This window comes from Molothrus aeneus, chromosome 24, assembly GCF_037042795.1.
Source record: "Molothrus aeneus isolate 106 chromosome 24, BPBGC_Maene_1.0, whole genome shotgun sequence".
NCBI classification, from domain to species: domain Eukaryota; kingdom Metazoa; phylum Chordata; class Aves; order Passeriformes; family Icteridae; genus Molothrus; species Molothrus aeneus.
Genome location: NC_089669.1, coordinates 2,093,334 through 2,117,503, shown reverse-complemented (window position 1 = coordinate 2,117,503; position 24,170 = coordinate 2,093,334). Strand labels below are relative to the sequence as shown.

The 24,170-nt window shown below is 51.9% G+C and overlaps 3 protein-coding genes across 4 annotated transcripts in view; 1 reads left to right on the top strand and 2 right to left on the bottom strand.

Moving 5' to 3' along the window:
* Positions 1–7,373, top strand: part of ITPR3 (inositol 1,4,5-trisphosphate receptor type 3) — a 41,108-nt gene extending 33,735 nt beyond the window's left edge. Inside the window, exons 49-58 of the mRNA XM_066565491.1 lie at positions 479–604; positions 1,436–1,608; positions 2,673–2,837; positions 3,326–3,518; positions 3,871–3,966; positions 4,319–4,443; positions 4,648–4,813; positions 5,528–5,688; positions 6,143–6,304; positions 6,597–7,373. Of these exons, the coding sequence (XP_066421588.1) occupies positions 479–604; positions 1,436–1,608; positions 2,673–2,837; positions 3,326–3,518; positions 3,871–3,966; positions 4,319–4,443; positions 4,648–4,813; positions 5,528–5,688; positions 6,143–6,304; positions 6,597–6,665 (1,436 nt within the window). The 3' untranslated portion in view covers positions 6,666–7,373. The remainder of the gene's footprint in view (positions 1–478; positions 605–1,435; positions 1,609–2,672; positions 2,838–3,325; positions 3,519–3,870; positions 3,967–4,318; positions 4,444–4,647; positions 4,814–5,527; positions 5,689–6,142; positions 6,305–6,596) is intronic.
* Positions 7,374–8,438: 1,065 nt separating this feature from the next.
* UQCC2 (ubiquinol-cytochrome c reductase complex assembly factor 2) lies at positions 8,439–12,072 on the bottom strand. Of its 2 annotated transcripts, none has more exons than XM_066565493.1 (4): positions 11,908–12,072; positions 9,705–9,779; positions 9,312–9,381; positions 8,439–8,617 (listed from the first exon to the last, which is right to left on the bottom strand). In XM_066565493.1, the coding sequence occupies exons 1-4, from the start codon at positions 12,043–12,045 to the stop codon at positions 8,523–8,525; spliced, it is 378 nt and encodes a 125-aa protein (XP_066421590.1). In that variant the 5' UTR covers positions 12,046–12,072; the 3' UTR covers positions 8,439–8,522. The 2 variants fall into 2 exon arrangements, with proteins under 2 accessions (XP_066421590.1, XP_066421591.1); XM_066565494.1 differs by having other exon boundaries at positions 11,944–12,072.
* A 1,211-nt stretch (positions 12,073–13,283) lies between these two features.
* Positions 13,284–22,218, bottom strand: IP6K3 (inositol hexakisphosphate kinase 3). Its single transcript, XM_066565301.1, has 5 exons — positions 22,014–22,218; positions 18,154–18,334; positions 16,961–17,133; positions 16,169–16,344; positions 13,284–14,722 (listed from the first exon to the last, which is right to left on the bottom strand). Exons 1-5 carry the CDS (start codon positions 22,201–22,203, stop codon positions 14,270–14,272), a joined length of 1,173 nt encoding a protein of 390 aa, XP_066421398.1. The 5' UTR covers positions 22,204–22,218; the 3' UTR covers positions 13,284–14,269.
* Positions 22,219–24,170: the final 1,952 nt, after the last annotated feature.

Here is a 24,170-nt window from a genome sequence, read left to right as displayed (position 1 = left end):
AAGCCAGGGTCTTGTAGCTGCACGTGGGAAATAAAACCTGTTTCTCTGCCCCCTGCAGACCTGCTCAGGGGCTTCCAGGGTGGAAATCCTGGCTGTAAATCCCAGGAACTGAATAGAGGGTTGCACTATGGATACTGGGATGCAGCTGAGGAGTAGTGTAGGAGCTGAGAGGGAGGACAGAGCCAACCTGATTCCAGGGTCTCAGAGCAGGTTTCCAGAGGGCTGGGAGACCAAGGAATGTGAGCAGAGTCACTTAGAAGGTGCACTCCTCTTCTAACAGATGGACAGGAATGTTTTCAAAACACTTCATGAATGGTTTGAAGAAGGTGGGAGGCTGGGTTGGTCTGGGGGCAGCAGCTGCAGAGCCCACAGGGGTCTGGGGTGGCACAGGGGGGCTCCAGGAGGGCACAGGGGCTCCAGGAGGACCCGGTTGGCACGAGGCTGGCTGAGGTTTGTGTGTTGCCTCCTCTCCCCCCAGGCATGCCGCTGATGTACTGGTTCTCCCGCAGAATGACGCTCTGGGGAAGCATTTCCTTCAACCTGGCCGTCTTCATCAACATCATCATTGCTTTCTTCTACCCCTACGTGGAAGCCACTTCCATGGGTAAGTGTCCAGGCATCTGCTGCTCCTCGGGGTGGGAGGAGCAGGTCCTTGGGCCGGAAAAAGGCAGATCCCTGAGCTGCTACAACCCCAGGTCCTTTCTGCTGCATAAAGGATTAATCAGGATTTCAGTTTCCAGCCCTCCCACCCCTTCCTCCTCAAGGAAACCTCTCTTCTCCTGGGCTGCCCTTCCCCTGTTTGTACAATGTGGGGAGCAGTGATGGGATACGTTCCTGCTGTCGGGGAAAGCCTCCATCACCTACAGTGGTTCTGAGCTCTTGGATAAAAGATGTTAGAAAATGCATCAGCAAAAACCACCTGAACCAGCACAAAGCCTGCAGTGCAGCATCATCATTTCTGATAAAGAGCTTGTGACAGTGTTCACAGGGGGCTCAGGTTGAGGGAAGAGATGAGGATCTGACTCCATGTTTCAGAAGGCTGATTTATTATTTTATTATATATATTATATTAAAACTATACTAAAAGAATAGAAGAAAGGATTTCATCACAAGGCTAGCTAAGAATAGAATAAGAAGGAATGATAACAAAGGTTTGTGGCTTGGACAGAGAGTCCGAGCCAGCTGGGCTGTGATTGGCCATTAATTAGAAACAACCACATGAGCCCAATCCCAGATGCACCTGTTGCATTCCACAGCAGCAGATAACCATTGCTTACATTTTGTTCCTGAGGCCTCTCAGCTTCTCAGGAGGAAAAAAATCCTAAGGAAAGGGTTTCTCATAAAAGCTGTCTGCGACAAGAGCTCATTGGTGTGGCTGGGCAGCCTGGCAGCAGCAGTGCCCCTGCCTTTAGCATCCATGTGTTCCTCTTGCCAGGAGTGCTGGATTCCCCGCTGATCTCCCTGCTCTTCTGGATCCTGATCTGCTTCTCCATCATGGCCCTGTTCACCAAGCGCTACGGGGTGAGGCCGCTGCTGGTGGCCCTGATCCTGCGCTCCATCTACTACCTGGGCATCGGGCTCACCCTCAACATCCTGGGCGCTCTCAATGTGAGTTCTCCGCCTGCTGGGGGATCAGGAGTGTCCCACATTCCCAGAGCACAGCCAACCCCACTCCCTCCTGCGCAGAGGATCAGTAACGGGACATCACGCCGTGATCAATATGATCAAGTGAAGCCAATTTATTACAAAATCAAGCCATTTTTATACTATTCTCTATTGTTCGTGCCTCAAGCTAATACACGATTGGTTAAATCCTTTTTATGCACGCATTTTAATATTTCAGTTAATTTTAGTTAGTCTTCCTTCTTCATGTGTCTCACTGGGGTTTTCTTGTCTGCCTCTGCATCCTGAGCTGTCTGCTTCTGAGCATGTTCTTCTCCTTTTGTGTCCTTCAAGGACACGGTGACCTTACTTCTCAGAGTTTAGTTGTTAATTGCTGCCCCAAGATGTGCAGGATGTCTCTGTTTCGGCCCGTGTGTCCGAAAAACGAGTCAGAGCTCTTCACTTTTTGGTCTTGAGGTTGTTTATTAATTCTTAGCTATAAAATTTTCTTTCTGCCCAGCCAAGATCTGCTCAGCAGGGCAGCCACAGGCACTCTGACCGCCCTCAGGGTGGTGTTGTCTTTTTATACTACCAACTACATATAACATATTTACACTTAATTCCCAATACCCATCTCCTATGTTAGACAGTGCACTTCTACTCTAAACCAATCCCAAAGTGCCAACATCACTGCAGAAAATGGAGAGCAGAAGAAGAAAGGCTGGACATGCCCAAGTCCCTCCATCTTATCCCCATAACCCCCATACCAAAAATCCTAAAATCGACCTTTTCACCCTGTGATAATTTTATTATTATGCTATTTAAACTTCTGTGACTTTCAGGTCCTCATACAAAGCTGGTAACTTGCTCCAGGGGTCACAATCAAATCCCCAGGTGCTCTGGGCTGTGTGCCAGGGTCTCTGAGCCCCCCGGCAACTCTGGACACCCAGAGGGGTGACTGAGTTCCAACACTTACTCAGTCTATATGAGGGCTGGTTTGTGCATATGTTGCACATGTCCATTGTCCTGCAAAAAACTCTCAACACCCTCCTGTTTCTGGCTGTCCCCAGCTGACCAACAAGATCGTGTTCGTGGTGAGCTTCGTGGGCAACCGAGGCACCTTCATCCGTGGCTACAAGGCCATGATCATGGATGTGGAATTCCTCTACCACGTGGGCTACATCGTGACCAGTGTCCTGGGGCTCTTCGTGCACGAGCTCTTCTACAGCATCCTGGTATGATCAGTTCAGGAGCCTGGGGAGCACAGGCAGCCTGGCTGCTGCTTTAGGAGCTGGAAGGTTCCTGTGACACCTCCCAGGGGCTGATTGATAGCGGAGAGAACAATTCCCTGTGCTCTAATCTTTGCATGGGCTGAGCTTTCTGCCTCCTGACAGCATCTATTGCTGTCTCTCTCCTGGTCCTGGCCTGTATCTCTCCTTCTAATCTGCTGTGTGCTTTATCTGGGTCAGCTGGGAGGCAACGTGAGCTGCCGAGGGCAGAGCCAGGGTACATGTGGCCTATTCTTGGCTCTCCTGCTGTGTATAAGTCACTCCATTCTTCTCTGCTTCCCTTCAGTAAGCTGGGAAACTTAAAGGCTTTGTGAGGAAAGTTAGTCAAGGTCTGCTGAGCGAACCAAGATCTCAGGATAAAAGGGGATATAGATAGGCCAGGCATTATCAAGAGAAGCACTCAGCAGCATTTCTTTGCTCCTGGGTCCTTTCAGCTGTTTGACTTGATCTACCGTGAGGAGACCTTGTTTAATGTCATCAAAAGCGTGACACGGAACGGGCGCTCCATCCTGCTGACTGCCCTGCTGGCCCTCATCCTCGTCTACCTCTTCTCCATCGTGGGCTTCCTGTTCCTGAAGGACGACTTCATCCTCGAGGTGGACCGGCTGCCGGACAGGAAAGCCAAAGGTTGGGCAGTGCTGGGGGTGGTGGGACACTGTGGGACCCTCCACAGCACATCTCGGGGGGTGCTGGCTGGGGTTTTACACTGGGAGCACTGGTTCTGGGCTCACAGAGAGGACAGCTTTGTGCTCGTGCTGCACAGAGCAGGGTTTGGGGTTGGTGGTGGCAGGGAAGGGGGCACAATGAAGGGTCAGCTCTGTGGGGTCTCAACTCTGAGAAAAAGCTTCAGGGCCCAGGAAAAGTAGGAGAATATGAGGCAGGCTTTGCCCAGGAAGGTTGGCATCTTCCTGGGAGCCCATGGCAGTGGTTTGCTGGGGAGAGGTGCTGCTCTCACAGGGCTGGGGTCTCTTCCTTGCAGATGATCCCTTGGGGATGCAAAAGAACGTGGAGAGCTTCATGGAGTCGTGCAGCAGTGACAAAATCAGCTGCTCTGCTGCACCCACTGCCTTGGAAGGTAAGAGAGCCCTGTGGAAATGCCAGCTGTGTGTGGCAGTGTGGATTTGCCAGCCAGCTGAGGAAAATCCCAGCTTTTCCAAGGCAGAAACTCAATCTGCTTCCTGGGATGTATTGGGCAAGAGGCCTGTGAATTTTGCACTGACCCTGGCATAAAAAATGTTGGGGTGGATTGATTTAATCAGAAAGGAGGTGGGAGCTGCAGGAGGGTTTGGCTGCTGGAGGAGCTGCTGGCTGGGACATCACAGCAGCAGCAGCTGCTCCTGTGTCACTGCCACTGCAGCTGGAGCCATGCCACTGCCAGGCTCTGTGCTCTGCTGTGCTCTGAGTCCTTGCCCTGCTCTCCTCCCCAGAAGCAGAGCCAGAGCAGTGGGAACGCGCCTGTGACACGCTGCTCATGTGCATCGTCACCGTCCTCAACCACGGCCTGCGCAACGGCGGCGGCGTGGGGGACATCCTGAGGAAACCCTCCAAGGATGTGAGTGGGGACAGCACCTGGGACTTCTTTCCTCTGCCAAACCCTGCTGCAATCACGGCTGGCCCTTCTTCCTGGGAGCTGCAACACATCCAGCTCCATCTCTCACGTTCTCCTCCTCCCTGGTGCCTCAGCCACAGCTGTGTCACAGGGCTGGCTGGAGCAGAGCTGTGCAAGACACCCAATTCTCCCTCTCATCCATTGCAGGAGTCCCTGTTCCCTGCTCGAGTTGTCTACGACCTCCTCTTCTTCTTCATTGTCATTATCATTGTCCTCAACCTCATCTTTGGAGTCATTATTGACACCTTTGCTGATCTGAGGAGCGAGAAACAGAAGAAGGAAGAGATCCTGAAGACCACCTGTTTTATTTGTGGTGAGCACTGGGAATACAGGAATTGCCCTAAAGCTCTTCCTCCCCTCCCAGGTTGGGGGAAGGAAAAGAATTTCAGCTGGATTCTGGTTTTTATTTATCACTGCAAAACTTGAATCTGTTCATTGAGGGGTCACTGCACTGGGATGGGTTTAAACAAGGGCACAGCTGGAGGGAAATTCTCAGAGCTGTTCCTCACCCTGCTAATGAGGTGTTAAACTAAAACCACATTGTGGGATTCTTGTCGCTGTGCATGTCAGCACTGAGACCTTCCCTTGGCCAGTGGGGGAAAAAAGCAGCAAATCACTGGAGAAATATAATAGAGAAAATGCTCTGGAATCCTTTCAGTCAGCAGTAGGCATAAAAAAAAAAAAGAAAACCCCAGTAAATCTCTCTGCTTTTTTCCTCTAAAGATCCTCTGGGTTTATTTTACTGGGCAGAGGCAGAGCCAGCAGGACATGGAAGGGGGTGAAAGATCCCTTCCAACCCAAACCATTCCATGATTCTCTGATTCTGTGATTTTATACAGAAGTCTCCTGAACCCCCAGCTGGGTTGTTGCCCCCTGGTTTGGATGTGTATGTGCTAAATGCCAACTAATTACTAAAAGCACTTAAATGTCACCTTTAGGAGAGGATGCACTGGGCTGAATTTCCTTCCACGTTTGCTGCTCACTCACTTCCTCCCTGTCCTCCTCCTCCCTTCCTTGCTTTTCCCAGGGCTGGAAAGGGACAAATTTGACAACAAGACCGTGTCCTTTGAGGAGCACATCAAATATGAGCACAACATGTGGAACTACCTGTACTTCATCGTGCTGGTGCGGGTGAAGAACAAGACTGACTACACCGGCCCTGAGAGCTACGTGGCACAGATGATCAAGGTACAGGTGCCCTCAGGGCAGCTCCTTGGCCATCCCAACCTGCCTCCCCTAGGGATATTGGGAACAAGGGGCTGGCCAAGGAAAAACAGCTCTGGGAAGTCCTTTTGGAAAATACTGGATAATGGTGCAGTGCCTGAGGTTGTTCTTTGCTGGTTTTTTCCATGTGGTCTGTTTGAAGGTTTGTCCTGTGGGTTGAAGGGTTGAACCAAGCAGGGAGTGGGGCTTCAATGGGGTTTCTAGGCAAGGGAGGGAAAGGAAAGCAAGGAAAGAAAAACCTCTGCACTTAAGCCCATGAATCAACCTAGAAATGGAGCATGCATGAAAAAAAAGGCAGATTTTTTCAAAGATTTTTCTTTAATCCTTAAGCACAGGGAGGCTGCCTGTTAAACCCTATCTTCCCTCCTCCTCTCTGACCCCTCACCCCAACTCCCCTTGTCCATGGTCACGTTCCCAGAACAAGAACCTGGACTGGTTCCCCCGGATGCGAGCCATGTCTCTGGTCAGCAATGAAGGGGAAGGGGAGCAGAACGAGATCCGCAATCTGCAGGACAAACTCAACACCACCATGAAGCTCGTGTCCCACCTCACCTCCCAGCTGAACGAGCTGAAGGAACAGGTATGGAAATGGGAAATCCCCTGGAGGAACCCTCTGTCCTTCCCAAAATAGCCACCTAGGGCAGGGAATGGGAGAAAGGACCTGCCCAAGGCAGCACAAAGACAAGCACAGGGCTCCTGCAGCTCTTTTTTGGGGGAATTGGGGACACCTGGGACACGTGGGTTTGGGAAGCGCCTCACCAGCTCAGAGCTTGCTGGCAGAGGCTCAAAGCAGCACAGTCAGACACTTGGGAAGAACATCCAAGAGCAGGAGGGCCTGGAATTGCCTCAGCGTGTCCTTGTTGGAATTGCAGATGACGGAGCAGCGGAAGCGCAGGCAGAGGATGGGGTTTGTGGATGTCCAGAACACCATGAACCACTGAGACACAGCTCCAGCCACCGAGGGACTGCACCTGTGTCAGCTGAGGAGGCTGCTCCTCCTCCCTGGGCTCCAGGCATGGATTGTCACTGCCTGGGGACAATGGACCACATGGAAAGGGGTTCCCAGGCATCATCTCCCTTAGAGCTTGCAAGCAATCCCAGGAGCTGGGACTGGCCCGAGCCCACCCCACACCTGGGCCCAGGTGTTTTTCCAACACCCTCGTAGGAAGATAAACCATACAGGACTTTCATTCCTCATTGCAATAACTCTTTTATTTTGCAACTGTGGAGGGTTGTATCTTTATCTCCATGTGCTCCAGCCCCCCTCAGCTGTGGGGTAAGTAGCTGTAGGGCCGCACTATTTAACTTATTCCGAGTGCCACTTGTCCCTGTGGATATTTGCCAAGCAGCCCTCGTTATCTGCTCTGCCTGCTCCACGCTGACCCCTCTCCATTTACAGAATTCTCTCCGTTCTGTGGTGCAGTAAAGAGCAGCTGAACTCAAGGAGGTGGATTTAATTTAATTAACTTGCCAGATGAGGAGCTGAGCTTGTCCTAGTGGGAACTAAAAGTCTTTTGCCTTCTGTGGACCAAGGATTTTTGGGCAGCAGTAGTAGGAGCCTGCAGGTTTACAGGAGTTCACTGTGAAGGGGTGTCCTGTGTTTTAGTTTCATCTCTGGTGTAATGTTTTACCTTTTTTTTTTGGTTGTTTTGTTTGGTTTTTTTTTTTTTTTAGTTGTTATCATTGTTACTTAAGAACTGAAGTGTAAATTGCCTTAACTAAATTAAATACAGAATCATGTTATAATAAAAACTTCAACGTGGTAAAGAAAGTCCCCTCCCTGTGCCCTCTGTGTGATGGGGCTGTGGAACAGAACCCAAAGCAGGGCTGGAACCCAAGGTGCTCCCCAGCCTGCTGCTCCCAGCTCCAGGTGTTGCACATCCCCTGCCAAACGCTGCCGTGAAGAGCCACCACCAGCACCAGCCTTGGTTCCTGGAGCTCTGGACCAGAGCCTGCTGCAGTTTCAAATTCTTTCACTGCCTGCCAGGAAATCACTGCTGAAACCCATAAAAAGGAGCAGCTGTTGGTGCTGTGGAGCCCTGGCACAGCTCTGCTCCAGACACTCATCCTTCCCAAGCCAGCCCCAGCTCCAAGCCCAAGAACAGACACTGATGAAAGCAGTAAAGCTCTAAAAAAGAATAAAAAAGCCCATAACAGTGAAGTTGCAGAACACTTGAAATGTGTTTATGGCTCCATCTAGCAGCATGTCATTTAATCCTGCCTTCACCCTCAGCTCTGCACTAACCCACACATCCCTCTCCTCAGGCTGGGGGGAATCTGCACAGAGCCTGGCTCCTGCAGCAGCAGCTGATTAAAATCTCAATTAAACTCGTGCTCCACTGTCACCATGGCAAAGTCACCCTCTGTCCTCTCTGTCTCCTCCGAAGGAAAATAAATGTGGTGATTAAAGTTCTCCCTCCCTGCACTGCCCTGGTCCCTGAGCTAACACACAAACACAAGCACAGAGAGGTTTTCATATCCTCTCTGTTCTCTTCACAAGAACATTTAAAGCTGCACCTCCTCCCTCTGGGCAGCTCCTGCTTGTTCCATCTTTTGAGATGCAAAGGGCCAGGTTTGACACCACAACGTTCCCTTCCCTACGTTGCTCCAGCAGGGATGGATGTGCTCAGCTCTGCCCCAGATTCTCAGCAGCAAAAAAGGAGGCACTAAATATGAAGAATGTAAAGGGTAGGGCTGAACAAAAATGCTGTTGCTAAGAGGAATAAGTGGTTTTATTCATCATGGCAACACACAGAGCTTCAGGGATATGTACAGTGGAGAAGCTGAGAGCTGGGCCCTCACTTCAAGTCATCCTCGGGTTTCTTGGCAGAGAACTTTTCCCGCAGTCTTTTCCACGTCCCTTTTTTCCTGTCTTCCATCTGTCTCAGAATGTCTGCAAAAAGGAGAAGGGAGACAGAGATGGGGCCAGAACAAGATAAGCAGGCAAGCAGAGAAATGAAACCCTCTTAAAACAGCTCTGCCTTCCATCTGATTTCCTTTCCTGACTTCTCTTCTTAATGAATTTTCATTCCAGGCCCGAGGCGAGGTTGGTTTCCCTTCCAATCAATGCAGGGAGTCTCTTATCACCAACAACTGATACTCAGTTTCCACGCACTGCAATCAAAGTCAGGAACTGGAGCAGAACAAAGCTGCTCTGGCTCCCAGCTCTGCCCTTCCTAAGGGATGTGGTGAGAGCATTTCTGCATGGGGCACCAGCTCCTTCCCAGGGTCTGACACACAAGGAATACCAAGGGAATTGGAAGATGGTGAAAGAGAAGCTGAGCTCAGTGTTGGGCTGATGTAGCAAATGTGTTCCTTCCACACAGATCCTGCTGTCTGACCCCACAGGGCCTTTGCAAACCCTCTGTGGTTCCTGACAGTGCAAAATCCAATGGATTCCTCACCCCAAAATATTGAGTTACTCCTATTCCTGAATTACTCCTCATCCAACACCTCCACAGAATTGCAGGCAGCTCCTTGGCACCCTCCAGTCCCAGGGGCTGAGGAGGGATGCAAGGGAGCACCCCAAAAACCAGAACATCCTTTTCCCCTGCCCTGCCCTCTCAGAGCAAGCCCAGCAGCAGTACCTGTAGCCAGGATTGTCCTGCAATCCTCCACTGTCACCCCGGTGAAGGTGGTGTCTTTCAGGCGTGGGTACTTCCCAGGGGAGCAGCAAAAGGAGGGAGAGAGACAAAGAAGTCACTTGCAGTGCATGAAAAAGGCACAAATGTCACCAGCTGGCTCAGTCTGAGAGTGCTTTCAGCTGGGATTCATCCACACCAAGAACCAGGCCTGCCCTGCTCACCCAGCAGCTGCCCTGGGCGACCACAGGCACGGCTGCATCATCCACCCCTCAGCTGTCCCTCAGGCATTCCCAGCAATGCTGCCATTCCCAGCAATGCTGCCATTCCCAGCAATGCTGCAGCAGGTGGGGGCTCCCCCCCAGAGAGAGGGGCAGAGGCCAGTGCCCCAACTCTCACCTTGTTTTTGTAGAAGTTGGTGTGGATCCTGACCAAGCTCTCGTACATTTGGTCACAGGCCTCGGGGTCAGGGATCTGCAGGGGACACAAGTGTCACACAAGTCTGGTTTTGCACCTCCACAGCAAAATCCCTCCTTGTTCCAAGGGACAATGGCCATGGGGGAGCAGCTCAGAATTCCCAGTGCACTGCTGGATACTGTCCATCTGCTGTCCTGCTCCAGGCTTTTCCCCTCCATCTCCCACCAGCTCAGCCTGCGGGAATAACAACACCTGGGATTTCCAGAATGGATCTGAAACTCTGCCCCAACAAGATCTGACAGTGAATACACAGCTCCAGAGAACGTTACTGGCTGGTGCTGTGAAATCTGTGGCCCTTCCTGCTGTGAGGCCACTTCTGTCACCTGCCTCATTGTAGGGAATCACCCAGGACAAGGTGCCAGGACTCCCTATAGGGGGCTATAAATAACCTGTAATTGATTAAGGAAATCAGCACAAATGACAGGGAACAGCTTGAAGGGTAACTGGATTTCTGTTTCAGCTGGAAGATCCGGCTCATCCTGGTGTCTCTGCCTGGCACAGCCCTTGCTCAGCTGCTTTTCCAGTCTACAATGTTTTCCCTGTTGGTTTTTTTATGGTGGTAAAATGAGCCCAGCTCACCCCAGAACTCAGTGTTGGTCCATGAATGGTTAAAATAAGAGTAAAAATAACACAAAAGGTGTCAGGATGAAGTACAAAGAGTAAGGAAAAGGTTTCTGCAGGAGAGAGGACACAGGGACAGCCACATCCCCCTGCAGGTGATCCCCAAGGCTCCAGCAGATCCAGCCATTAAAAGGGTGGCACAAACAGCATCTCTCTCCTGGAAATCCAGCAAATCTCATTTCATTAGATGGCTAAAGAAGCCCTGTGGCTCTAGTTCCCCTCTTAGAAGCTCCTCCTGCGCCAGCACATTCAGCCTCTCCACACACAAATTGCCACCACTGCTGCAGGCATCAATTCAGATTTCCAGGATCAGTGGCAGCTTTGGGATCTTGGAGCCAACTGGTGCAACACATTAAGCTGTCCTGAGCATATGGAAAAGCAATAAAACCCTTCCCAAAATGCCTGCTGCAGACTATTCTGGTCACCAGTACAGGATTAGGAGCCTCTAATGGCCCCTTGTGGTCTAAAGTGCATCTCTGGAACAATGTTTTTATGCTAAGAAAGGGCACATTTGCATTCTGCAGCAACACCTCCGCGCCTGGGAAGGTCTGCAGCCAAGTCAGGCAGCAGATTCCCTAATTTATTTCAGCAGCAAAGCCTAAACTCCAAGAGAATTACAGCTGGAGGCGGAATTCAATTGTACAACCGCTGCGTTCCATCAGTGTCAGGCAGTGCTGCAGCATCCCATCATCCCAGCCTCGAGGTAAGGACATCACAGGAATTAACTGGATTCCAGCAGGGCTGACAAATTTCCAAAGCCCTGTACCCCACTCCCACAACCACAGGAACGGGCTTCTCCAAAGAACATGGTGTAAAGGGTGCAAGAACTGGGTATAAACCTGGTATATCCTGAGGATATACTGTCCTGGGTATGAACCAGGTGTGCTGGGTATAAATCTTTAGCCAGGGCACCAACCAGGTGTCTTGGGTCCAAACTGTCCTAGCCAGAAATTGTCCTGGGCACGCACTAGGTGTCCTGGGTACAAATTGTCCCGGTCAGAAATTGTCCTGGGCACACACTAGGTGTTCTAGGTACAAATTGTCCCGGGCACAAACCATTTATCCTGAGCACTAACCAGGTGTCCTAATCACAAAACCCAGGTGTCCTAGTTACAAAACTCAGTGTCTCGGGTACAAACCCGGTGTCCCGGCTACCAATCATTTGTCCCAGGTACAGCCCAGGTGTCCCGGGCGCAGTTTGCCCCATGGAGGCACAAGCCCGTGGGCGGTATTCCAAAGCCTTCCCGGGATGTGCGTTCCAAATTCTGCCGAGCCCGGCCCGGGAGCAACCGGACTCCATCACCCCTGGAGTTCCCGTTCCCTTCCAGCTCTAATATTCCACGAAGCCCCGAGCACAGCCTCCTACAGCCCAGCGAGCCCCAGGGCAGAACCGCGTGTGAGCCCCGAACGCCGCGCTCTGCCCCGGCCCCTCAGAGCCCCCGCCGGGCCGCTCCCCGCGCCCTCCCAGGCCGGCGCCGCGGCGGTGCCGCCCTCCGCCCCTCACCGGCGTGTTCTCGCCCTCGCGGAAGGCCTGCGCCACCTTCTGCCGCAGGAAGGAGCCCAGGTCCCGCTGCTGCTTGGTCTCCTCCACCGGCCATTCCTCGCAGAGCCGCAGGAAGCGCCGGTACCGGCTGGCGGCCATGGCGCCGGGTCACGTGCGCCAAGGGGTCACGTGGCGCCGCCGCCGGGTCACGTGCGGGCGCGGCTGGGCGGGAACGCCTGAGGGGGGAGAATCGTGAGGGGCGCGTCGGGTCCCAGAGTGCGCCCGGTGCCCGCCTTGTGGGGCAGCCCAGAGCGCTGAGAGCCGCACCTCCAGCCGTGAGGGCTCCAACACCGCCCCGCGCAGCCCCTTCCAAAGCCTCACCGCCCTTTCAGCGAGGAAATTCCAACCTGAGCCTCCCCTGGCTCAGCTTGAGGGCGTTTTCCCTCGTCAAGTCCCTTGGGAGCAGAGCACGACCCCCTCCGGCTGTCCCTTCCTGTCAGGGAGTTGTGCAGAGACGGAAGGTTCCCCCTTGGTCCCCCTTTTCTCCGGGCTGAGCCCCTTTCCCCGCTCCCTCAGCCTCCGCTGGGGCTCCAGACCCTTCCCAGCTCCCCTCAGCCTCTGCTGGGGCTCCAAACCCTTCTCAGCTCCCTCAGACACTCCTCACAGGATTTACGATGGTTTGAGTTGAAGGAACCCTAAATTCCATCTCATCCCACCCCCTGCCATGGCAGGGACACCTTCCACTATCCCAGGCTGCTCCAAGCCCTGTCCAACCTGGCCTTGGACACTGCCAGGGATGGGGCAGCCACACTGTGCAGGTGTATGAGAGGTGAAAAAGGAGGAAACATGGAGATTTTTCTAATTATTCAGCTAACAAGTTGTTTTCTGTGCAGCAATGAAGAGTGAGGGGCTGCCCACTGAGCCGTCCTGGCTGTGGTGTCACACCCAGACTCGTCTCATCCATCCCATGTCCTGCTGTGCACCCTGAGAATGCTCAGGTGGCTCCGTACAAACTCATCCACAAAGCCACAAACTCTTATCACAGACTTCTGCTGTGAGCCAGGACAATCTGTGGCTCGACCCCTATTGAAATTGAGTGTCTGTGGCTTTTTTTTTTACAGCTTGTGGTCACGCAATAACCCAACACTGAACAAGAGTCTTCCCAGGTGGACTCTGGGCCAAGGAAAACACACAACTGGGCCAGATGTCTTAAATTTTCCAACTGTAAATTGCAGCAGCTCCCCAGATTTGTGCTGTAAATCCAAGCGAAGCGTCTCCCTTGGGATCTGGTGTTTAAACCCATGGCAATAACAGCTCTCTTAAAAAATGATGGGCTTAAACAAAGGATAAATGTACCTCAAGGATGCTGCAGGAGGAGAAAAAGAGATGGACAGTGGTGGGAGTTACTTCCACAATTTTATTTATATCCCCTCTCCCCAGTAGCAGAGTTCTGTAGCTCTATTCCTTGTGCAAGGACTTCTCCTTCAGATTTCCCACACCATGCAGGAAGGAATTGTGTTTGTTCCATCATGATAATAAAATCTGTCCACAAAAGCTGTAAACATTATTTTTAGAGTCTTTTGTTACTGTCTCCTTCAAACACACACACACACACACACACACACACACACACACACACACACACACAGTATTAGTATCAAAGAATTTCTGGGTGACCTTTGACGTCCAGTCCCTGACTCAATCTCACAGTTTTTTTTCTTTTTTTCTTGTTGGTTTATTTTTTTAAGCAAAAATCCCTTGATGTGAATGTTTTTTGTGGCTGATACCTGACAGAGTCATTGCATTCCCACACCTCCAGCCCCAGTGGAGCCTCTTTCCTAGAAAATCCGTGGAAAATTCCCTGTTATAACCCCACAGGGATGTTAAAGCTTGGTGAGGTGCAGCTCTTGGTCTGAACACGTGCACAGAGAATCCCGACCAGGGGCACTGGGAATGTTGGAGGGTGTTTTTCCCTCCCACCTGAGCAGGAGCAGGAAGGGAAGCTCCAAATGGAAGCTCCATCTGTTCATTCCTGCCTCAAACCCCCTCCTCCCGCTCGGCTGCGGGGTGAGCATCTCCTGGTTTATCATTAAGACTCTTCCCAAGTAATGCTTTCTTTGGCTCACAAATAAATCAAGGACAGCAGTAAAACCAGAAAGGAAAATAAATCTTCTGATGGATGGAGAGAGAGCAGATTCTTCCAGCTCTCTGCTTTCCACGCTTCAGTTCAGTGATGGCACATGGAAAATTTTCAGCACTTCCCGACTGATCCGTGCTCATTCCGTGCCACATCCAGCGGCCGGAGGGTCCCACACAGCCGACCCCAGGAGGGATTTTCAGGGCTATCAGTCATTAGGAAATCCAGGCCGTTTCACAGAAATTCTCACTTCCCTTCCAACAGGCTCTGAAGGATTTTGATGAGGTTCTCCAAGCCAAAAATGTAGCCGTGGTCCGGCCCATCGTAGGGGGTGGGGTTGGGATTGCTCTTGGAGCCTTTGAAGGTGGTGTGGGCAAAGTCTATCATCCTCACATCCACCCTGGAGGGGTTTGTGCCGTGAGTTTTTGGGAAGGGGAGGTGTTGATCCGCACTCTCCTTGTGCTCCTGCCCGTTGTAAATGATGAGGAGGGAGCTGGAGTAGAACCTGTAGGAGCTTTGCTTCCTGATCACCGCCAGCAAGGCCTTGAGGCGCAGGATGATGGGCTCCAGCAGGTCGGTCCTCAGCTGGTTCCCGTTGCACAGGAACTGCCGCAGGGTCTGCCGGAATCCCTCCGGGGAGAGCTTCCTGCCGTAGTATTTGTCTTTGCACAGGAAATGGCCAGTGTCTGCCTGGTAAACCTGCAAGGGAACGGAGGAATAATCCATAAAATCGTCCTGGGTTGTGAGGGATTCATTAATGATGCCTCACTCGCCCTTATAGCAAGCCCCACCACCACAACCAGCTCTATCCCAAGACCATAACCAACAACACCCCAATTAGCCCAAGCTTCCAGATAGGGATCCGCTGCCAATGACACTGAATAAAGATTTTAGCCTTTATATTTTTCAAATCCTGTGCTGCCAAATTAGTGCCTAACTCTAAACTTCATATAACTACTATGGTAGTTAACACTTTACACTGACACACTTTGGTCAGACAAAACAATTCCTCCAGGCCTGGAACCCAAGGACACCCTACAGCCTCAGGCCCTGAAAAGTATAAACAAAAGTAAATTGGGGAGGAGCAAACTGGGAGTATATGACTTCATTACCTGAAGCTCTAATTGGAGAATTAACCCCTGATATGAAAATAGACCAAACTTATATCTGTCTGAAAATCTTGTGACCCTCTTCCATTTTGGGTGTAGCCTCCGGGAGGCTTCTGACTGCCCAAGGTGTATCTATTATTTTAATAAATACCTACTTTATTCTCATAACTCTGTCTAGCCTCTGTTCTAGGTAGCCACTCCAAGGATCAATATGACCACTGAAGTTCAACTCTGCAGTTATGAAGATGCCAGAGATCAGAAAAGGTCATGGGTTTTGACTTTATATATTTTGATTTATATTCTATTCTCATTATCCTTCAGGCAGGGTTTTGAAACCTGCTTGAGAATAGTGAGTGAGGGAAACACATGGTTTGAGTTTCCAGGAGGAAGGATGGGGATTTCCAGCAGGAGAAATTTAGTTCAAAATGAACCCCTGGCTCTCACAGCTCAGTGAAAACACAACTGGGGCAACGTGGTGCTTTTGGGGTTTTTTTGTGCAGCAGCCAAGAGCTGAGCAGGAATCCGTGTGTAAAAGCAGCTTCTCAGATGGGGTGAAGGGTTCCAGCTGCTCACACTGGTGGCAGTGGCACAGGGGAAAGGTTACCCTACATGTGCCATATTTGAGAGGACATGGAGCTGAGTGGCCATGGGAATCCTTAAAATCAGAGGGTTTCTTCCTAATATCTTGCTAGATATATTTTTCTGTAGCTTAGGGAGTTATTCTATCCAAGGGGTAATACACAGAGCATTGTTCTATTGTCCTTACTTTCAACTTCTTATATAACTTTTCTGCTGTCAAATCTTAAGGCTATTGCTCAGTTCTGCTGTTTCTGAGGCCTGCCTTTTGCAGCTTTCCCAAACCTCTCTGCTTTTAAGGATTCCCACAAGTGGCCACTTTTTACAGCCTGTATTTGAGAGCGAAAAGAGAATAAAACTGCTTCGATTCACACCAGCCAAGAACCCCTGGAGATCCCAGCTTGGTTCCAAGCGAGGAACCAAGGGGGGAACCAACACCCTGAGGGGATGGAGGCTTTACCTGCATCCCACAGATGCGCACGCCCAGGGATGCCGAGGTGCTCTGCTCGCATTTCTTGATGTGCCGAGCTTTCTTCTCCTCTGAGGCGTCGTCCCCGTGCTGCCGAGTGCCCATCTTCAGGTCCAGGATGCAGGGGTAGCTGTACTTGGACACCACGTTTTCCAGCAGGAGAAACTCTGAGCGTGACTTAAGGGAAACCCAATGCTTTGAAATTCTAATTGAAAGAGGCCTTAAATCAAAGCAACTGCTGACACTCTCCAGAACAGCTCACAACTGTAATGAGACTTTCTCAGCCAATTTCTCCAAGGTGTCATTGCTATGGGCCTCTTGCTGCCAATTCCAGTTAATTTACTGTACTACAGCCCTACCAATTAAAGCCCCAACAGCTCCATTCTCCAGTGACACCGTAGCCCTGGGCTGTCACTCTGACACCTTCCCTAGGTGCTGAGCTCGCTCCGGTGGGTGGGGGAAGTTGTTAAACTCTATTACCCACATGACTGGTGGGTAATGAAGTGTAATAGGAAAATAAAAGGCGAGGCAGCTGCTAATTCCTGTATAGTTGTGTTTTTAAATGTATGCCAAGGGGATCTTTGACTTCTACTGAGAACTCTTTATGGGAAATGGGTTTTTTTTTCTTTCTCCTTTTTTTTAGAAGATAACAGAGAATATTCCTTATTTTCCCAGAGTCTGTGCAGAGGAGGGAATGCATTCCCCTGCAATAAGCCCTACACTGATTCCCAGCTGTTATCAGTGGCCAGGGCTGTGCTGGAGGGGAGGGAGGAGAAAGGATACGATGAAGTTTGTTCTCGTTGTGCTTGGAGGACATGCGGTTCAGGTGCTGCCGGTGACAGTGCAGTCCCCAGGGGTTGTAGCTCTTCCTTTCTGCTTGCTTCCCATTTGCATCCTCCAAAAGGGAATCTGTGTGGTACTGAAGGTCTGTCCTCAAAAGCATCTTCCCAGGGCAGCTAGACAAAGCACACAAAGGGACACGTCAGGTTTATAAGCTCCAGAGGAGAATATTCTCTTCCTTATTTTTTTTTTTTCCTGTAGAGCCTCAAACTTGATAAGGTGGATTTTCAGGGACTCTCAAAGGAACTATATTGATCATACCCAACCTGCAGAGATCCTTTGTTACTCCATAACAGTAATTTTCAGAAAGCCAGCTATTGCTGCCTGCCAATAACTTTTCTTTCATTATAATTTAAAGAGTGCTGGCTCCCTTGAAAAGCCATTCACAGCCCCAGCTGCCAGGGATCTCTATTTATCCACCTAATGGGCACAGCTCAGGCAAATGGTCCAACAATGGGAATGATTCCCAATTTGGAAGGGCTGGCTCCAAGGAGGGGAGGGAGGAAAGAGTGATGAGATCTGTTCTCCTTGGGGGGTCATTCCTTGGTCTTGCTCATCCCAACTCCACCACTCCCATCACTCCAAAGGCAGCAGGGATATTCCACCTCCAGTCCTGGGTGGCCCAGGGCTGCTCTGAACCACTTTGGGATGAAGGATATCCTGCAGAAAACCTCTGTGAGGCAGAGGAGCTGGGAGCACTGGGTGCCTTCCTGGGAGAGCTCTGCCCTGGGGTGGGATGGGATGGGGTGGGGTGGGATGGGATGGGATGGGATGGGATGGAGTGGGATGGGATGGCACTGAAACCCCTCTGTTGCCAGCAAAGGGACATTCCATGCTCAGTGACTGTTCTCCCGTGGCCTCTCCTCTCCTGGAGCCTGCTGTGCCCCAAGGAATGGGGTTTAGAGCAGAATTTGAGGCAGATATTTGAACAACAACATCCCAGATCCACCTCACTCTGTCCCCACACCAGGGGAGGAGCAGAACCACATACACAGGGCTTGGCCCTGCTGTTCTTCACCTTGGCTGGGTCCTTTAGCCCTAAACCCACAGCTGGACCACCAAACCCATCCCAAACCATCCCAAACCACCCCACCCAAGTGGCAGATGCCAGCCAGGAGGACTGCAGGGACCTTCACCTGTCTTTGAAGGTCTTGGTGACCTGGGTGTGGCTCCACTTGCATTTGTGCCACAAGGTGACAGCGGGGTCCCCTCCGGCGCTGTCCAGGCGGCCGCAGGTGTCGGGCTGGCCCAGGCCAGGGCTCGCAATCAGGGTCAGGTTGCCCAGGCTGTCCTTCTTGAGGTGCACAGACACAATGCCTGGACAGAGGGGAAAACAAAGGAGACAGAGATGAGCCCATGGGGTAGCACAGAGGCCTGGCCACCACCTCGGTGTTTTGGTGGCCTTTCACTGATCCCACTCTGATTTGAAGCCCAATAAAGCATCATTAGGCCGTGACCCTGGAAAATACTCTCAGGATTTTCAAGTGTTCCCCCTCTCAAGGCTCAGTTTGAAATCTGCCTCCTCTGAACCCCACACTCCTTTGTGCCCCACCCCTCAGAGCTCTGCTGTGCCCCAGGCGACCCAGAAAAGCCCCCCAGTCCAGATCAGGAGCTCCCAGCTTATTTATCACAAGGGATTTAAGTGCTTTTTAAAGACAGCACAAGGCTGGAAACACTTTTCATTGGCAGGAAGCAAAGGGAGGGTTGGGGACAAGGCATTTTCCAAGGACACCCAGCATGCCAACTGCTTCTTTTAGTTGGAGCGCCCCGAGAGCAGGGCAGGGATGTGGCCATGGGCTGGCAGTGCTGCCCACACACTGTCATGGCCATGTCCTTCCCCTAGCACCAAGACCAGCACCCAGATATCCCACGGGGGGCTGGAGTGTCACACCTCCTGTTTTTGTGCCCTCCAGGGACCAGGACTGTGCCCGGAGGTTATTTTTTTCCACCCTGAATGCTTAAAACACCATTCTGCATTTGAACATTGCAATTTTCCCTGACTCTGACAGGAATCACAGGGCTCAAATGCCAGCCAGTCCAGCACGGATTTAGCCCAACACGAGCCCATCCTTGGCACGGGGCCGGCTGTCTGCGCGTCTCAAGTGACAGCGCAGGAATGGCCACGGATCGCGCTGCCGCCGGCTCTGACCTTTCTGGGAAGGGCTGATAACGCCAGCCCCGCTCCCGCAGCTCCGCCACGGCTCCGGGGGCGTCCTCAGAGCACAGCTGCACCACGGGAAGTTTAGGTTAAATGTTATTAAAAAAATAATAATTCTTCACTGAAAGAGTGATTGGGCACTGCAATTGTCTGCCCAGGGAGGTGGTGGAGTCACCGTGCCTGGGTGTGTTTAAAAAAGGGTGGATGGGACACTCAGTGCTGTGGTTTAGGTTAGGTCACTGGTTGGACTTGGTGATCTCAAAGGTCTTTTCCAACCTGGTTCATTCTGTGATTTGGGGCTTGGGGGGCTGCCAGCTCCCAGAGAGGACAGGGACCAGGGACAGGGCAGTGGGACCAGCAAAAGCAGAACTGGAAAGAGCCCAGTTGGGGACATGGAGAGCTGGGCTGGATCCAGCTGTGTCCAGGGCATCCTCACCGGATCTGCTGGGCATGTGGGGAGATGATCTCAGCAGCTTAACAAACAGTTCTGCTCTCCCCAGCAAAGGTGCCAAAGCAAATAAAGGTGCAAAGCCCCTTCTCTCCATTCCAGGAGCGATTCCAGGGAGCAAACACTGAGCAGAGGCTTTGCCTCCTGTGCCTGGCGGGCTCTGCTGCCTCGGGGCTTTCCCCACCTGAACTGTCCCTGCAGCCACCCCCGCTGGACTGGGGTGCCCATCCCTCCCCGGGTCCTGCACCCCAAAACCTTGGGTTTGGATGCTTTTCCCTCACCACAGCCATTCCTGGTCCTTTCTGCTGTACAATCAGCATTATTGTGAACAGGCTGGGTTAAATGGGCTGACTTTACACAGAAATGGGGGGGAAGTCTACCCAGGCTGCTCTGCCAAGGGAGCTGAGGGGCTGCAAACCTTCATTTAGGGAAAAAGGAATATTTTTAGCCCTCCCAAGCCTCTGTGGTGAGCTCAGGGAGTTCCATCTTGCTCAGACTCCAGCATTACCTTTTCCCTGAGTCCTCTTCTTAAAAAAATCCATATTTCTGAGAGCAAACAAATCTCCTCTCAGCCTGGATGACTGCTTCACATTTTCAGGGGATGTAGGCATAGAAAAAAAAAAAAAAAAGCCAACATGTCTTCCCCTAAATCAAAGCCTTTTTCATTTTAAAAAGTCACAGGGAGGCGACCAGAGCCCTCAATTGCAAACACCATAACCTTAAAAACTGTCCCAGTTCCTGCCTGCAGTCAGCAGGGCTGTGCTCATTTGCATAGTGCTGACGGGCTGGCCCCAAAAAACTTAAATATAGCGTGAAAATAAGAGTTGTTAACTATCAGCCATTAATATGAAAATTAATGGGGAGATTTTCAAAGGCGAGAACCGAGCGTTAAATTGGAAGGGAATGTGATCCTCTCCCTCCTCCCCGCTGGAAATTCAGTCCTCAAAAAACCTACAGCTCAGCCTGGAAAGTGTTTTTTGTCTCCTGGGGGGATTCCATGGGGGTTTGCAGGTGTCCTGCCATGACCTGTGTGTGGCAGACAACCCCCAGAGCTCCTCCTTTGCTGCAGTGGGCAAACATCTCTGCAAAGCCTTTGGGTGCCTGTCTGTGCTGGCCTTTGGTGTCACTGACACCCCAGTGCCTCTCCTGCTGGCACCAGCCAGGAGCCAGAGGGTATTTCTGGGTGCTGTCACCACACTGGTGGCATCCAGAGGCACTCAGGAGGTTTCACTCTGTAACTCTGCCCTCGTGGGTTTATTTTTGTGTTTACGAGCGCATTCATCTACGGCCAAGGGCCTGGGAACCTGAGCAGAACTGGGCTGGAAAACAAGCCCAGCATCCCCCTGGGAGCTCAAGTGGGACAAGGCAGAGCCTTCAAAGGGGGTAAAAGTCGGTCCTGAGGTCACCAAAGTGCCTGATATGGGTGAGATGAGCAGGAAAAGCCACGGGCTCGGCATGAGGCTTGAATGATATTTGATCCCCATTGTGGAGAATGTCATCATTACACAGAATGTCACCATTGCACAGAATGTGACCATTACATAATGGTCCCAGGGCTGTTCCCACAGCCCAGAAATAGAGATGAGGTACATGGATACATGTGGATGGGGGATGGAGCCACCGGGAGCATCCCCCTCATCATCCTCACAGTTCCACCTCTTTAATTGCCTGGCAGCAGGGCTGGGACAGCCAGGAGAGGAATAAACCTCTGAGCCCAATGGAAGATTGGAGAATTGCTTTTTAATTACCCCTCATCATAAAATTCTGTGGGATTTGAAATAGGAGAAGACACAAAGGTTTGAATAACCAGGGCGCCCCTGGACTGGTTAAACTGGGATTGTTTAACAGCTTTATCAGCGAGGGCCCAGTGCTGCAGCACCAAACCCCAGCTCCTGCCACAGGAAACCGCTCAGAGGAAACTTTTCTCCCTTAAGCATCTTTTTAATATTGTCCCATAAATCTGCAGAGGCCCCTGACTTTCTGGGAAAGGGAGAGATTGGGCTGGAAGCACATTGGAGCCGTGGCTGACTGAGCTCTTTGCTGTAACGCTGAAGGACCAAGAGATATTTTAAGTTTTTACGTGACAACCAAGCTTCTCGCCTCCCCCAAAAGCCAGGGTCAGGAGCTTTATGAGCAGCACAAGCCTGGCAGTAAAAGCAGAAAATACTGAAGGAATAAGAAAGAGAAGGGAGGGAGGATGTCTTAAAAAAATGCTGGGGCTGCTCTCCCAGTGCTGCTTTCCAGGGGCTGAGAGATTCAGCTGGGAAATGGGGTCAGGGAGGGGGCAGCAAGATGAGGGACAGGCAGGAAAACCCTCACTTGAGGAAAGGCCTCACCTGCAGCAGCTGGGGATGCTTTTTAGGAGGGTGAGAGCTCTGTGCTCCCCTTACCTTTGTACTGGGGCGTGAACTGCCTCATGGCCAGGGGCAGGGACTCGTAGAAGCTCAGCTCCTGCGACACCAGGGGCTTGCAGATGGTGTGCTCATCGTAGGTCAGCATGCTGGTGTGGCCTCCCACCTGGTGCACAAAGGGCTGCAGGAGCACAGCAGCCCTGGGCTCAGCAGGGCTCTGCCCCACCATGGTGCCAGGCACAGCCCAGGGGGCTGCAGACCCCTCAGCAGCAGCACACGGAGCTGGGAAACAAAGGCTGGCACGGGCAGGGCTGGGCCAGTTTTCACCCACTCTGGTGTTTCCCCCACGCTGGGTTTTCCTCCACGCTGGCCGTTCACCAATGGAATCTGCAAAGCAGAGGGAATGAAGGAATTAGAGGAGAAGGGCCACCCAGCAGCTGGGTGGGATGAGATCTATCAGTGCCCAGGGGCTGGCACAGAGAGTCCAGGGAAGCCCCAGTTTTGATCTGCTGGGGACAAGAGACAGCGATCAGAAGAGCTGTGAATTAAAGCAATGATCTCATCAAGGCAGGGGGATCAGGGATTAACACAGTGCACTGATGCTGTGGAACACCCCCAGTTTGTCCCACAGGCCATGCCAGAGTGGTGCCAGGCCTTCCCTTGGACATTCCCTGCACAGCAGAGTTGCTGCAAAGCCCCTGCAAGTCCCCAGGCACTCCCTTGCTCTCCAGCACTGCAGGAGGGGTGAGCAGCAATTCCTGCAGCTTCCAGAGAAAGCTCAGTTTTGGACGTTGGCTGTCATTGAACACCTGAGCAGCAGCAGCAGCAGCATTTCCTTCCCAGGCTGACACCCACCAGGGGATGTGGATGTGTCACAGCAGCACCCACAGGGCTCACACCCAGCTCTCCTCCCTGCCCCCAGCCATCGATCCCTCCCTGATTCCAGAAATTCCTCCTTGATTCTGACAGCCACAAGTCTCAGCTCTAAAGCAGCAATGTAGGAAAACCACAGAGCACATCCGTGGTGCATCCCCAGCAGCAGCAACCACCAACACCTGCTCCTTCTCCATTCCTCACAGGAAACCCATGGACAGGTCCTGGATATCAGGAATTGAATCCCACAGGCACCAATGATGGCAAAAAGGAGCTGATGTTGGTGCTGGCTTCACACCAGAGATGGACACTCCACATCCCAGACTCACAGGAATAGGAAAAAATCATTAAAATCATCATTTGAGGAGAGATCCATGGCAGCACAGGCCCTTTCTCCTGATTGCTCCACCTTCAGCACAACCTGGGGAGCTTTGCAGCCCATTTTTGCCAGCAGAACCCCAGTGCAGGGGACAAGGATGCCTTTGCAAGATCCAGTTGTGCCAGGAAAGCCTCCAGGCTGTGCTGCCAGCTGAGCAGCTCCACCCCTGCCAGCCCCACGGGACAGATGTGACCCGGGCAGCGCTGCCACCCCTCCTTGTGCAGCAGCCAGGGAACAGCAGAGGGGTGGTGGCACCTCCTGGAGGCACCTGGAGCTGCCCCTGGTGGGCAGAGCTCTGTGGGAAGGGCTTTCCCTGGAGCTGCACCATTCCCCACGCTGCAGGAAGGATCCAGAGCTCAGCAGTTGGATCTTTCTGGGTCCTTTCCAACTCGGATATTCTGTGATGCTCGAATCTCCCCTGCTGGGATTAACCCCAAGGGAAAAGCACCTGGTGCAGGTTCCTGCTTTGTTCCCCACCTGGAGCAGGGGGATGGAGTGGGCTAAAGGCAGGGAAGAGCCACTCCCACCTCCCAAGGCTCCTTTATCTCCCCCAGGGTGGGGTTTTTCCCATTATTCCTCCTTGGAGAGGAATTCCTGCTCTACAATTACCTTTCCCCAAAGAACAAAGCCAGGCCCCCGAGCCCAGCGCTTTCCAGCCGGGAAGAAAGCGGCTCCTCGCAGCTTTCCTGGGCGGTAATAAAAGCATTTGGTTACGTTGTGGCAATTTTTAAAGAGGATTTTCTGCCTCGGGAGCCGCAGGTTTGTTGTGGTTTGTTTTGTGTAGCTTTGCCCCCCTCCCTCCCTTTCCATCCCATCCTTAAAAAGAAGGAGAAAAGCCAAAAGCAAGCGGATTTGTCATAACACCTCTTTGGAGCAGGAAACAACATGACTTAAATCCTTTCTTGCTTCTGAGACAGTCCAAGGCTCAGACTCAGCTGCCACAA

Bases quoted from the DNA above. Each gene is read 5' to 3' on its own strand.
- IP6K3 (XM_066565301.1), bottom strand. From the start codon at position 22,203: ATGGTGGGGCAGAGCCCTGCTGAGCCCAGGGCTGCTGTGCTCCTGCAG. The intron at 18,335-22,013 runs GTAAGGGGAGCA...CCCTCTGTCCAG, and splicing joins GTTCACGCCCCAGTACAAAG to GCATTGTGTCTGTGCACCTC. The intron at 17,134-18,153 runs GTGAAGGTCCCT...TGCTTTGTCTAG, and splicing joins ACCAAGACCTTCAAAGACAG to CTGCCCTGGGAAGATGCTTT.
- UQCC2 (XM_066565493.1), bottom strand. From the start codon at position 12,045: ATGGCCGCCAGCCGGTACCGGCGCTTCCTGCGGCTCTGCGAGGAATGG. The intron at 9,780-11,907 runs GTGAGGGGCGGA...TGTCCCCTGCAG, and splicing joins GCGAGGGCGAGAACACGCCG to ATCCCTGACCCCGAGGCCTG. The intron at 8,618-9,311 runs GTACTGCTGCTG...TCCTTTTTGCAG, and splicing joins CAGGACAATCCTGGCTACAG to ACATTCTGAGACAGATGGAA.